Source organism: Gadus macrocephalus, chromosome 22, assembly GCF_031168955.1.
Source record: "Gadus macrocephalus chromosome 22, ASM3116895v1".
NCBI lineage: Eukaryota > Metazoa > Chordata > Actinopteri > Gadiformes > Gadidae > Gadus > Gadus macrocephalus.
Window position 1 is genome coordinate 18,570,525 of NC_082403.1, and position 12,122 is coordinate 18,582,646.

General features: G+C 43.8%; 1 protein-coding gene across 1 annotated transcript; it reads left to right on the forward strand.

Moving 5' to 3' along the window:
• The first annotated feature begins 5,119 nt into the window (after nt 1-5,119).
• On the forward strand, nt 5,120-11,744 carry cibar1 (CBY1 interacting BAR domain containing 1). The gene is made up of 9 exons (XM_060043402.1): nt 5,120-5,318; nt 5,804-6,038; nt 6,331-6,399; nt 7,579-7,680; nt 7,804-7,809; nt 8,058-8,162; nt 8,270-8,383; nt 10,705-10,824; nt 11,585-11,744. The coding sequence occupies exons 1-9, from the start codon at nt 5,287-5,289 to the stop codon at nt 11,693-11,695; spliced, it is 894 nt and encodes a 297-aa protein (XP_059899385.1). The 5' UTR covers nt 5,120-5,286; the 3' UTR covers nt 11,696-11,744.
• Nucleotides 11,745-12,122: the final 378 nt, after the last annotated feature.

Here is a 12,122-nt window from a genome sequence, read left to right on the forward strand (position 1 = left end):
TTGATAGAGAGAGAGAGGGAGAGACTATAGAGGAAACTACACTGTACCGACAGCGATATTCTGTTGCACTTCTTCTGACAAATGTACTCATTGTAAGTCGCTTTGGATAAAAGCGTCTGCTAAATGCCCTAAATGTAAATGTAAATGTAAGGAAAGGAAGTAGGCCAATGACTCTCCCAACAGGATCCACTATGGCTAACCTGCATAAAAAAGTTAGCGGTTAACAAAAAGAAAAGAATAGTTTTGTAACACTCATTCCCTTGACTGAAATACATTAAGGTAAATAATGCCCGACCCAGAGAGATATCATTATTTCTAATGGGTCTCTGTGAAGTGCCGCTATGAATATGAAATATGCTATGAATAAGTAAAGGGTTCACCTGAACGCCCCTTTTTGTCTATGTCAAATGAAGATACCTCTGGATATGATTAAATATTCCTGATTTACATTGTATAGTGTAACTGGGGAATGGTCTGGTACGTAAGCTGTGGGTCATCTACGAATATCTTAATCACAAAGGTCTGATAAATAATAATGTACAACCCATTTAATAAATCCAGCATCAATTCCTGTAATCATCCATGTAAATGTAAATCGCCAAAAAGTGTAACACCTGATAAAGTTAGGCAGGACCAACTTTGTGTAAACTCTGTAGAGCTGAGTGACTCCATCGCTCAGCAGAAGAGACAGGAGGCTGGCAGACAGGCCATCGCTGGTTGGAGGCGTTTGCTAACTTGATGTAGTGACATTTTCCTTCCCGAAGCCCTCTGGGACAGAGAGAGAGAGAGAGAAAGGAAAGAGTAGAGGTGTTGGAGAGCAAGATGGATAGATACAGAGGGCAAGGGAGAAAGAGCAAGATGGAGATACAGAGAGCGAGTGAGAGAGAGCAAGATGGAGAGACACAGGGAAAGTGATAGAGCGATAAAGGTATATATCTACCTAGATTGATATCTATATATAGAAAGAGAGAGAGAGAGAGAGAGAGAGAGAGAGAGAGAGAGAGAGAGAGAGAGAGAGAGAGAGAGTAATGCGGTGGTACAAAGGTACAGAGAGAGACAAGAGCAGAGAAAGAGAGAGACTGAGCGATAGAAAAAAAAGATATAGAAATAAAGAGTGAGAGAAAGAGAGAGTGTGAGTGAGAGAGTGGGAGAGAGGTTCAGCAAGTAACTGAGAGATATAAAAAGAGAAAAAGAGGGAGAGACAGAGAGAGAGAGAGAGAGAGAGAGAGAGAGAGAGAGAGAGAGAGAGAGAGAAAGAGAGAGAGAGAGGGGGGAGGGAGAGGGAGAGATAAAGAGATACAGAAGAAGGACAGAAGCAGTGCTGGTGAAGGAGACACTAATGAACTCAGACAACAGAGAGCCTAACCTGAGCGGCAGCACCCTAGGGAGCCAAGGGTGGGCTTTCATTGGGTCAATAAAAGCACTGGACCATAACCGTATCTGCTCGCCCTTCCAGCGCCCGCTTAACTACACAACCAGGACTTCTCTCTTCAAGGTGGCCTGAGTTTGAGGAGGGAGCAACTCTACAGAGGCATAGAGATATGATGGAATCAATGATGAACATCTACTTTACATCTCAGATAAATTACACTTTTCCAGGACTTATTCAGGACATCTTAATTTCCATAATTTAGAAAATCCTTTAAAAGAACACTCATACATAATATTTAATTTAATTTTGTCATCCCACTCAAAGGACTGTCAATCGTCAACTTACCATTAACAGCACAATAACAAATCCTTAAACTTAAGGAAAGTTATACATTTTATTTTAAACATCACTCACTAGCCTGCATCCACTGAGGTGACTAAAATGACTTGATAAGAGATGTAAGAGATGTATCTTATATTTGAGGACGAAGGCCTTATAATGCCTGATTGACTGCTGACCTTCAATTTTCAAGTGGAAGTGGTCCGACACTGTTCATACTCCCTCTCACACACACAGACATACACACAGAATATGTGAGAGAATATGTGAGTGTAAGAGAGAAGGAGAAAGACACATGCAGAACTACACCAAAACACATGCCCCTCCTACACACACACACAGACCAACACGTACACACACGTGCTAAAGGACACAAACTGGGTTGTCCTACCGATACTCCCTACGTCTGACATATGTCACTCCCAATCTGTTCAGCCGACCACGAGCCTCCCCGGCCATGCCCTGCCACGAGGTGCATGGCGTACAGGGGCGAGAGACTAAGAGGGAGAGAGAGAATTTGGGAGTGTGTATGTGTGTGTGGACGTGCACCCAAGCATGTGCCTCAGTGTGTGTGTGTGTGTGTGTTAGTGAATGTCTGTCTGTGTGTGTGTTTGTAGGGTGTGCATGTGCGTATGCGTGTGTGTTTGTGTGTGTGTGTGAGGGGGGTACTGCCACTAGTGGTTGCTACCTTCTTCCTGCTAATTGGTATTTTTGAAACAATACCATCTGTTCTTTAAGAAAGTCAGACACGCAGCCTCCGAGAAAGATCCCCCAGCTCCTGCTACACTCACCAGCAGCAGCCACAGCAAACAACCCCCTCGCCCCTGGGCCCTCGCAGCCAAATAGACGTTCTATAGGAGACGCAGGGAAAGAGATGCATCTGCTATCACTTTCTATATGACCTCGAAGGGGATTATGAAGATAGATAAATGAACTGGGGGAGCCATGTGAATATATTGCTGCATGCCAGAAAAGAGTGGCACAGTTTTAACTGCTCTGTATAACAGAGTGTGACTTTGGCCCTGTTCACACAGAATCTATTTTGGTGTAAAAACGCAGAAGTCATGTACGTTTGGGCCGACCGTCCAGAAGGGTACAGAGTTTTTCGGTGCCTGCAAACGCACTTTGTTGAAACTAGGTCCCAGGGTGAAAAACAGAAAAAAGGCCATTGCCTTTTCGTGTTAGGATTCGTGTGGACGCCAGACACGCAAACAACGACGTCATCGCCCCCACACCAGGCGGGCTACGTTAGATTAGGTCTAATTTGTTTTGTTTGATTTTATTTGTATTATTTTGGTAGCTTTAAATACAGCCCCTTATTAAATTGAATTACGTCACTGTACATTAAAAAGTATTTTCTGCTCATTCTGCATGGTTTAACAGCTGCTTTCTCCTCCTCAACTATATGTTTGTATGAAGCGCGCAGGCTTGATGCGCATGTTCCGCCTCGCCGCCTTCTCCTTTTTTTGGTGGCAAACCAGTGCTACATAGTGGCCTTGAATATGTACTACAGCGTTACTACAGGTGCGTTTTTGCAATGAGTACATCTTTCCGAAAAAAATCCTGAAAAGTGGCAAGCAAAACGGAGGGGAAAATATTGTTTTTGTCTGTGTGAACGGGGCCTTAGTTTCCTATAGCGGCGTGTTGTGTAATTATGTGCTTTTACCCTGCGTTCACACCAAAAGCGAAGGTGTGGCACAAATGCATACAAGGTCAAAGCAAAGGCCAGAGATTCACAATTTTTGCCAAACAAGCCGGCGACGTGGATGATGTGGATGGTGTGGATGGTTTGGATGATTTGAATGGTTCAGATGGTTTGAATGGCATATGGTTCAGATGGTTCAGATGGTTGGGTTGGTGTGGATGGGGTGGGGGATGTGGATGGTTCAGATGTCGCGGCACAAACGATGAGGTTCACTCAAATTTCTATATTTGAACTTGCACAATCACTCAGGTCAGAAAGTGATGCTCGCTTGGCGCTCGCGTGGGGCAAGGGATTCTGGGAAGGCTCGAGTTGGACAGGGGATGGACAGGTGATCGCAACGAATGGGAGGGACAAAAGTTGAACTTTAATTAACTTTATGCAATTTGGATCGTCTTGCCGCGTGCTTTCGGCCATGCGATTGGCCAATGAACACTCAGTGAGTACAGGCGGACCATAAGGACTCGTGGGGGAATTTAATTTGCTGGTTTTAAGCACTTCGATCGACAAAGTGCTAAACTCCAACAAGCAGCCGCTAGAGAGAGGGTGGGGCTTTGCCACGCTCGAGGCAACGCGTCTGGTCGGGCCGAGTCGTGGGAGGAAGAGAATATTCGTTCCACTTTTGGTGTGAACGCACCTTTAGAATGAAAAACAATCTGGTGTCTGGAATATTTTAGTCCATATGGGTCAATGAATAGAAAATGTGTGTGTTTCTATTCTAGTTAGATATTTCTGACTCAACAAAACTGTTAGAGGCTATACTTTTGGGCACTTACGATTGTTGTTAGATAAGATGTTATAGGAGAATAACAAAAACAATATCCATATCTTCTTGATAATAAGGGACAGAGTTGTAGTGCCACCATGCGGTCGCTTGATGCCATCACAGGCACCATAGTGCGAAGACTTGAAGCTCCTATATCCGGTCAACTTAAGAATGTATGTTTTGTTTAACATACATTTAGGCCTATAAATGATGACTTACACTGACCATAAAATAAGCTAAACATATAATTATAATATTGAATGCAGGGCAACACTTAATACACTAGCAAAGTGTGTTCAACCCACTGCTTTGCTTTGTGTCTATAAAACATTATATTGAACCAACTATACATTTCTGCATAATTATCCCAGTCATTGGACATTTCTCACGGGAAACCACCAAGCACACTACTGTGTACCATGTTTTACACCGCCAATCTGTTACACTGGGATCTCTCTGCTTCAATCTCATGGATGATTAAGCCTGATAATTAAGGTTTTTGGACATTTTCCACAGAGGCGCAGACAAGGCAGCTGGTGACATTTCATGCATTCCCAAACACAGAGGAGGGAATTAGTCCCAGGTTTATCTCAGAATGCACCAATCCTGCATTCGACAACAGTCAAGCTGTTGTTATAATAGTTATCCTCTTTGGCTTTATTCTCTGCAGTGATCCCAAGGTACTGGGCGCAGGGCTATTCACCTTGACCTGTTGATGTAATTAAGAGAACTATAGAAGCCACATTTCCATTTCCAGCAGGGCTATTGGAAAAAAGTGTGAGCAATAAACACTAATTTGGGTTGACGGACACGCAATATAAAGGATTCAATAGTTTAAAACACGTCGAAAAAATATGAAGTTCTTACAATTTTTATCTAGTTAATAAAGTCTGTGAATAAATATTGCAATCGAAATTACACAATTTCCCAGAATGCCACAGCAGAGCGGAAGCGGTCACGGGTCCCCTTGGCAACGAGTGAGCGGCATGATAGCCTAACATGCTACAGCTATAACTTGCTAGTTTACCCAAACGGGATTAACAGTCACCGCCTCGTGTATATTAATAATAGTATAAACCGCCTTCAAACATCATCACAGTCTCTGCAATGATGAGTCGGACACCTGATGCGAGAGCGAGGTAATCATTTGTTAAAGTATACTTTGAACAGTTCAAACCATAACATAGCAGGTGATGGCTAACTAGCTCATCAATGTCTAGTGAAACAACGATGTTTATGTGATTAAACATTCAAACCAGTAGCTACAATTTATTATTAGCGTGCGTATGGTTTCAAAATAGCATATCAAGATAGTTCCCTCCTTGGTTATCGATTGTTCAGCTGTTAGGACTAATAACTTTACATCAAGTTAATGTTCATGTAAGATACATAGCCCTAACATGTCAACATAAAGGTGTGAAGCAATACGTTGCATTACTATCCGCTATAAGCTTATTAATAAATTACCTATAATAACGTTAACCTACTGATAACAGTGACGTTACATTAACGTGGTTTGTTCGAGTCTCTCTCTCTCTCTCTCGCTCGCTCGCTCGCTCTCAAAAAATATTGTAATGACTGAATACCCAGCATGCAGAACCGCCTGTTTTCTGATCATCCCTAGGGATAACCAGACCAAGCAGATCCAGGAGAACCTCTCCAACGTGGAGAAGCACTTCGGGGACATGTGCCAGCTGTTCGCCGCCTACGTCCGTAAGACGGCCCGACTGAGGGACAAGGCCGACCTGCTGGTGAGGGAGATCAACGTGTACGCCGAGACCGAGACCCCCAACCTCAAGAGGGGAATGAAGTATTTTGCAGACCAACTGGCCAAGATTGAAGACTATCGTCAAGCTGAGGTACGACCAGTTTAATTGTGTAAGCACATAAAGGCCATTAACTGACATTTCCTATCGTTTAATGTAATTTCTTTCTAAAGAAAATGCCAAGATATTCTGTATGTGTGTTTCAGAGAAGCTCTGATTTTGTCCATCTCTCTTCTGGCCATGTTGGTGTGTGTTTAAATGTTCTGTCGTTTATTTGTAATGTTTCAAAAAAGGACTTAGTAAAGGTAGTTATTCCCCGATTATTGAGAGAATTAGCAGTGAGATGTCTCCTCATCATCTTACTTTTAATGATATTTTCTTACAGGTGGAAAGGCTTGAAGCCAAAGTCGTAGAGCCTCTGAAGAGTTACGGGGCTGTGGTGAAACGTAAAAGGGTGAGTTTATATACATCCTAATTATCAGAATAAACCCTTGTACACTATGTTTATTGACAGTACTTACCATTCTGTATCACACAGAGGCAGCATTTGTCATAATATTCTCTTAAACTCATCAGAGCATTATTTGACTTGCACACCATTGTTGCATAGATTTTGAGACATCATTAATGGTCATGAAATGTCCTATATGTTAACCACAATGACTAATGTAGGATTGACCATCTTGCACAAAATGATATTAAGAAGACTCTTATTATTGGCCTAGATAGGTACTGCTTAAAGGGAAACTTCAACCATTTCCATTAAGCTTTGTATCGTTAGAAACCCACTCATATTTTTGAATGGTCGTGCATCATTCCCTTATTTTCTGGAGAGACTGGAGAGATCCGTATCGATCTCCAACACTTCCTGTTTAAGATGACGCAATATGACGATTTTTGCGTAGAAGTAAATAGGAAGTGTAAGAGGGGAGGATTCTCGTAAGACTACAAGCACTGGGACCCACTGACGCTACAGACCTATTAGAGCAGTGCCAGTGGGTGGGACTTCACCAGCAGAAACTAACATCCACAGCGTCTGAAGCTAAGCTATAAACCTGAAGTACAATGGCGGAAGGTACTGGATCTTCACTAGAAATGTTGTGTGAAATGATTTTCAAGCAGTCTTGCGGTATCAGCTTGGTAGATGGAACAGCGAGGTGTCCGATAGGCAGAGATCTAGATCTGCGGGAGTGGCCAGCGAAGCTGTGCATCGTGGTGCATGGTGGGAGTTGTTGTCTTCGATCCACAAGCGCCAAAAAGTCACTTCCTGCCTTTTCTCGGTCAAGACGGCACTAAATTAGAATTGTATTTTATTATTCGACTACATATAGGACCCAATTTCAATACATATTCATGCCTCCACCGGTGAAATGCTCCTTTAAACATGCTCTGGGTGAAATACGAAATCACAGCTATAAATATGATATGTTGTTTAAGTTTAATGTATAATTGTAAATCAAGGGACAGAGAATTAAATATATTTTTTAACTTTAAGAAACCCTCACAACTGCTTTGATTGAATTTTTTGTAACTCATGGTCTTATTTCTCTTGCTGTAACATTAGTCTACTTACCTTTTAATGTTGGTCTTATTGTTTGTGTCATTGTTCTTATTGTTGTTGTTTTCTCTACAGGAAGACCTGAAGACCACCCAGAGTGCTAGAGACCGTGAGTCCAAACAGATGGCCCAGCTGGAGAGGACGAGGCAGAGGAACCCCTCAGACAGACAGATCATTGTATCCTCACCCAGCATGGCCTTAGAGGCATCACTTACATCAAACCTCTAACATAACGTATGGAACGGGGCTGATGGACGCTTTGCTTTGATTTCATTGGTGCTTCCTTAACCAGGCTTTCAGTCACAGGTGGGTTGTTTCATCATTACGGAGAAGGCGTCATCTAATTTCTGGCCGTTTTTCAAATGAAGAGTCCTGTATCGTAACAGAGGCCTTGAACCGTTGGTCAACTCTTATGGTCTTGGAAAAAAAAAAACACTGGAGGTTTTTCAAATAGTGTCCACATAACACCAGTTACCAGCGGCACTCAGCGGGCTCCCCCACAAAGTATCTCCTGTCCCGACATTATCTGTATAACGCGGCTGTCTATGCCCCAGGCCGAGAGCGAGCTCCAGAGGGCCACCATGGACGCCACTCGCACCACCCGACAGCTGGAAGAAACCATAGACGAGTTTGAGAAGCAAAAGATTCGAGACATCAAGGTCAGTCATGTTCAAGGCTTTCTGTCCCCCCCTCCCCTCCTTCCTCCAGTCCCGTCGGTTGCTCAATGAGCCGGTTATTTGGCCTTATTGCTCTCTCCCCATGGCAGAAGATCTTTGGTGAGTTTGTAACGGTTGAGATGTCGTTCCACGCCAAGGCCTTGGAGGTGTACACCGCTGCCTACCAGAGCATCCAGAGTGTCGATGAGGATGAGGACCTAGAGGTAAGGCCATATCCTTCTCATGCTCATAGCCTTTTCATGCTTTTCATATCTATGAATCCAATAGGCCATCACCTTCTTCGCTAACGTTTGATACAGTGCAATTGGCCACAACCTTCTCAAGCTAGACGGGGCACCATAAAAAGCCCTTATGTGCGCCTTGCCGTTCCGTACCACATCCTAGATGGACCTTCTCCGAGGTCTCCAATATGCCGCAACATTCTTACGCTAACGCTCACTACAGTCCAGTATGCCCCAGCCATCTTACACTTCGATAGCTGCAGTCTAATCAGCCACTAACCTCTTAAGCCAATGCTAACTATAGTCAAATGGGTCACAGCGTTCCTACACCAAGGCAAACTACAATCCAATAGGCCGGGTACCACAGGTACGCTGGAAGTCATCGGTAGGCAGGGGCATCCTCTTGTGTGCATAAAAGTATGGCTATAACCATACATAATATATATTTTTCAATTATTATTTAAATGACTAACATGTAGCCCGATTCTCCCAGAAAAATTAAGAAATTTACTTTCAAAGAAAAGATTTCCTTGCTCCCTTTTGATCTAATCAGTATTGGTTCTTCGTTGCACCGAATCATCTGCCCCTCCATTCATACTCAGTAGTCACTCTTCACCAGGACATCTTTAATCATTGACTTGCATCTCATCGCTGATTTAATCAACCAAACGGACACTCGCATCAAATGGCATGAAGGCATTCCAGTAGCCTCTGTGGAATTTGTTGTTCGGTTGTCTCATGAAAACTCGCAACACACATTACACAGCATCTGACAATCAGCCTCTGATGGGTATCTTAGATATTGTTGATTTGCAGGGAGATTTAGCAGCCTGGGGAGACAGGAGGGCAGCTCACTACCTGACTGATTAGGAAAATAGTATATGACAAATATATATCTGACATTTGAAATGCTATATCATTTGAATAACCCATAATGGCTTTTAATAATATATGGATCATTCACTTATTGATATGTCTTTGGTCCATAAAACATCCACTGAAGGGAAGATCACCTTGACAATTTGGAGAGGAGTCAAATGTTATTTGTATGGCCCACACACAGAATGCTCCATAGGTAATAAAGATATTTGGCCTTAACAAAAATATTTGTCAAAGAAATGTAATATCATTAGGTACTTGCCTCATACATACCAATCAAGGATTCTGACAAACTCAAAGATTCAGATAACAAGTTCATTAAAAGGGCAGACAGAAGAAGACATGACTTATTGCTGGCTCACAGGACATTTCAGCCCGATGTCTAGGACCACGTTTTGCCGAAGAGTAGTGGTTTTTAACTGACTACAGACTGATTTAATGTGGTGACAAAGGGATCCCGGCAGGTCTTTACATTTCATTTTAAGTATAAATAGACCCTAAAGACCAATTAGAATCCAGATAGCATCTTGCTTCTTGCCGCATGTACTAAAGAAGGATAAGGAAGTAGCTAAACCAACCACACGTGCTACGTTGGGTTGGAAGGCCTTGCCCATTTCGCCCTGACAACGCTATTCCCATCAAGGTGTCTTCTATGCCGCGTTTCCACCGAGCAGTGCGGTGCGGATCAGAGCAGGAAAGTTCGGTTACGGCCGGCGTTTCCAACGCCGACAGTACCCTTATGGTAGGTCTTGGTTTAAGCCGGATAGCGATAGCCAGCTATGTAAGCACCGTGACATCATAGCAGTGCGACACAGTGTAGCCTGCTAGTAAATTAAATGAGAAAACCGAAAGCGACAAATTAAACAAGGAGCAACAATTGAGGACGTCCAAGAAGGAAGGCTAACTTTTGCGCGCCTTTTCTTCAATAAACGTAGCCTTGCCGTTGTCCAGAAATACCTCGGGTACTGTGTTTGTTCATTTTTTCCCCCTGTCGCACGGAAGGGACAATTCTATCAACCAATCAACAGACGGCAGGTGTAGCTCGACCTTTTCGGCACCCTTTCAGACCGCTTGGTACCCCAACGGAGGAGTATAGTTACGAACGATAGGTACGTCTCAGTGCGCTTAATGAAAGGACTCTGCTCAACTTTTGGTGGTGGAAACGCGTACCGTGCCACACCTTACCTAATAAGGTGATGTGAACCTCCTGCTCTAAGGCTATGAGCACCTCCTGCTCTCTGGAAGAGCAACTCCTCTAAGGTTATGAGCACCACCTGGTCTAAGTGTAAGGGCGTTGCACCTCCTGCTTTAAGATTATGAGCACCTCCTGCTCTAATTGTAAGAGCCCTGCACCTCCCGCTCTAAGGTTATGAGCACCTCCTCCTCTAAGTGTAAGAGCGTCATCCTCCTCCTGTGTCTGGCAGGTGTTCAGGAGCCTGCTGCATCCTCCAGACCACCTGTCCCGCTTAGAGATAGTGGCAGCTCACTCCAAGGGGTCGCTCGACCGCACCGGCTCTTCCATGAGCCGGTCAGGGACCCTGCAGGTAAGACAGAGCAGCCATTGAGATGATCACATGCACAATGTTAGATGGTAAATGGACTGCATTTATACAGCGCTTGTCTAACCAGTGGCCACTCAAAGTGCTCTGCAATATTGACTAAGATTCACCCATTAATGCACACATTCACACAACGACGGCAGTGTCAACTCCTCAAGGCGACAAGCAGCTCGTCAGGAGTTAGGGTGAGGCGTCTTGCTCAGGGACACCTCAACACTCTGGGAGGAGCCAGGGATCTAACCGGCAACCTTCCGTTTCCCCACCAACCCGCTCTACCTCCTCAGCCACATGCCGCCCCAGATCTTTTCAAAAACATTACTCCCCGCCGCCATGAGAAATACGATGCATAGGAAAGTACAGAGCTGCATAAGCTTCTTTGGATAAGCCATCTTTGTTTGGCTTTGATAAGTTGCGCCGTCTCAGTAGTATATCTCGCAGTTAAGTTATTGAGCTCAGTAGGCTTTGGCCCGGCTTAGTACCTCTCCTTACCGCACAAGCCAGTCACTCTGCTACTGCGCTTGCTGCATGTGTGACATCACCCCCCGCCTATCACGTTTTCTTTAAAGCTCTCCTGCAAACATGTCATCGCTTGTCACTTATCTCATGCATTGTTTAACCATGCGTGTGTGTTTTGGTCTGAGGTTGGCGGTTTGGACCAAACTTGTTTGACGTCCACAATAGACTTAATAATAACTCTGAGCAGATCCGTCTTTGTGACAGCGTGATTAATCCTGTGTCACGACAGCAAACCGCCACGAGTCGTCTGAGGAGAAGAGACGACAACGACAACGAGGATGATGACGATGAAGAGGAGTCGGAGGAGGAAGATGAAGATGAAGATGTGACAGATGATTAAAATTAAAGCCGCCTTGCTTTGGTCCAGAGAAAGGCATGCCTACTTGCAATGTGTTTCTTTTTTATTAACAGTGTCGGTGTCAAAAATCAAGTGTTTAAAAGTGTTTCTTTTTTATTAACAGTGTCAGTGTCAAATGTTCAGTGTTTATAAGAGTAAGCTAGCATAGGTTGAGTGGGCAGTGTTTGATATTTGATATTTACTGCTTTAGTCTGGCAGATTGTGAGCCATCATGAAAAGCCTTTTTAAAAATGCCATTCAAGTATTCAACCCCCTTTCAGCGTTGCCAGATTGGGCCAGATTGGTCGGAAATCTGTCCCAATCTTGCAACACTGCTCCCCATCGCTTTTTGTTATCTACATACGAAATTGCCAAGAGTATACAAGTATATATTTTTTACGTATTGTTTGAATACCCCAGTGCAATATAA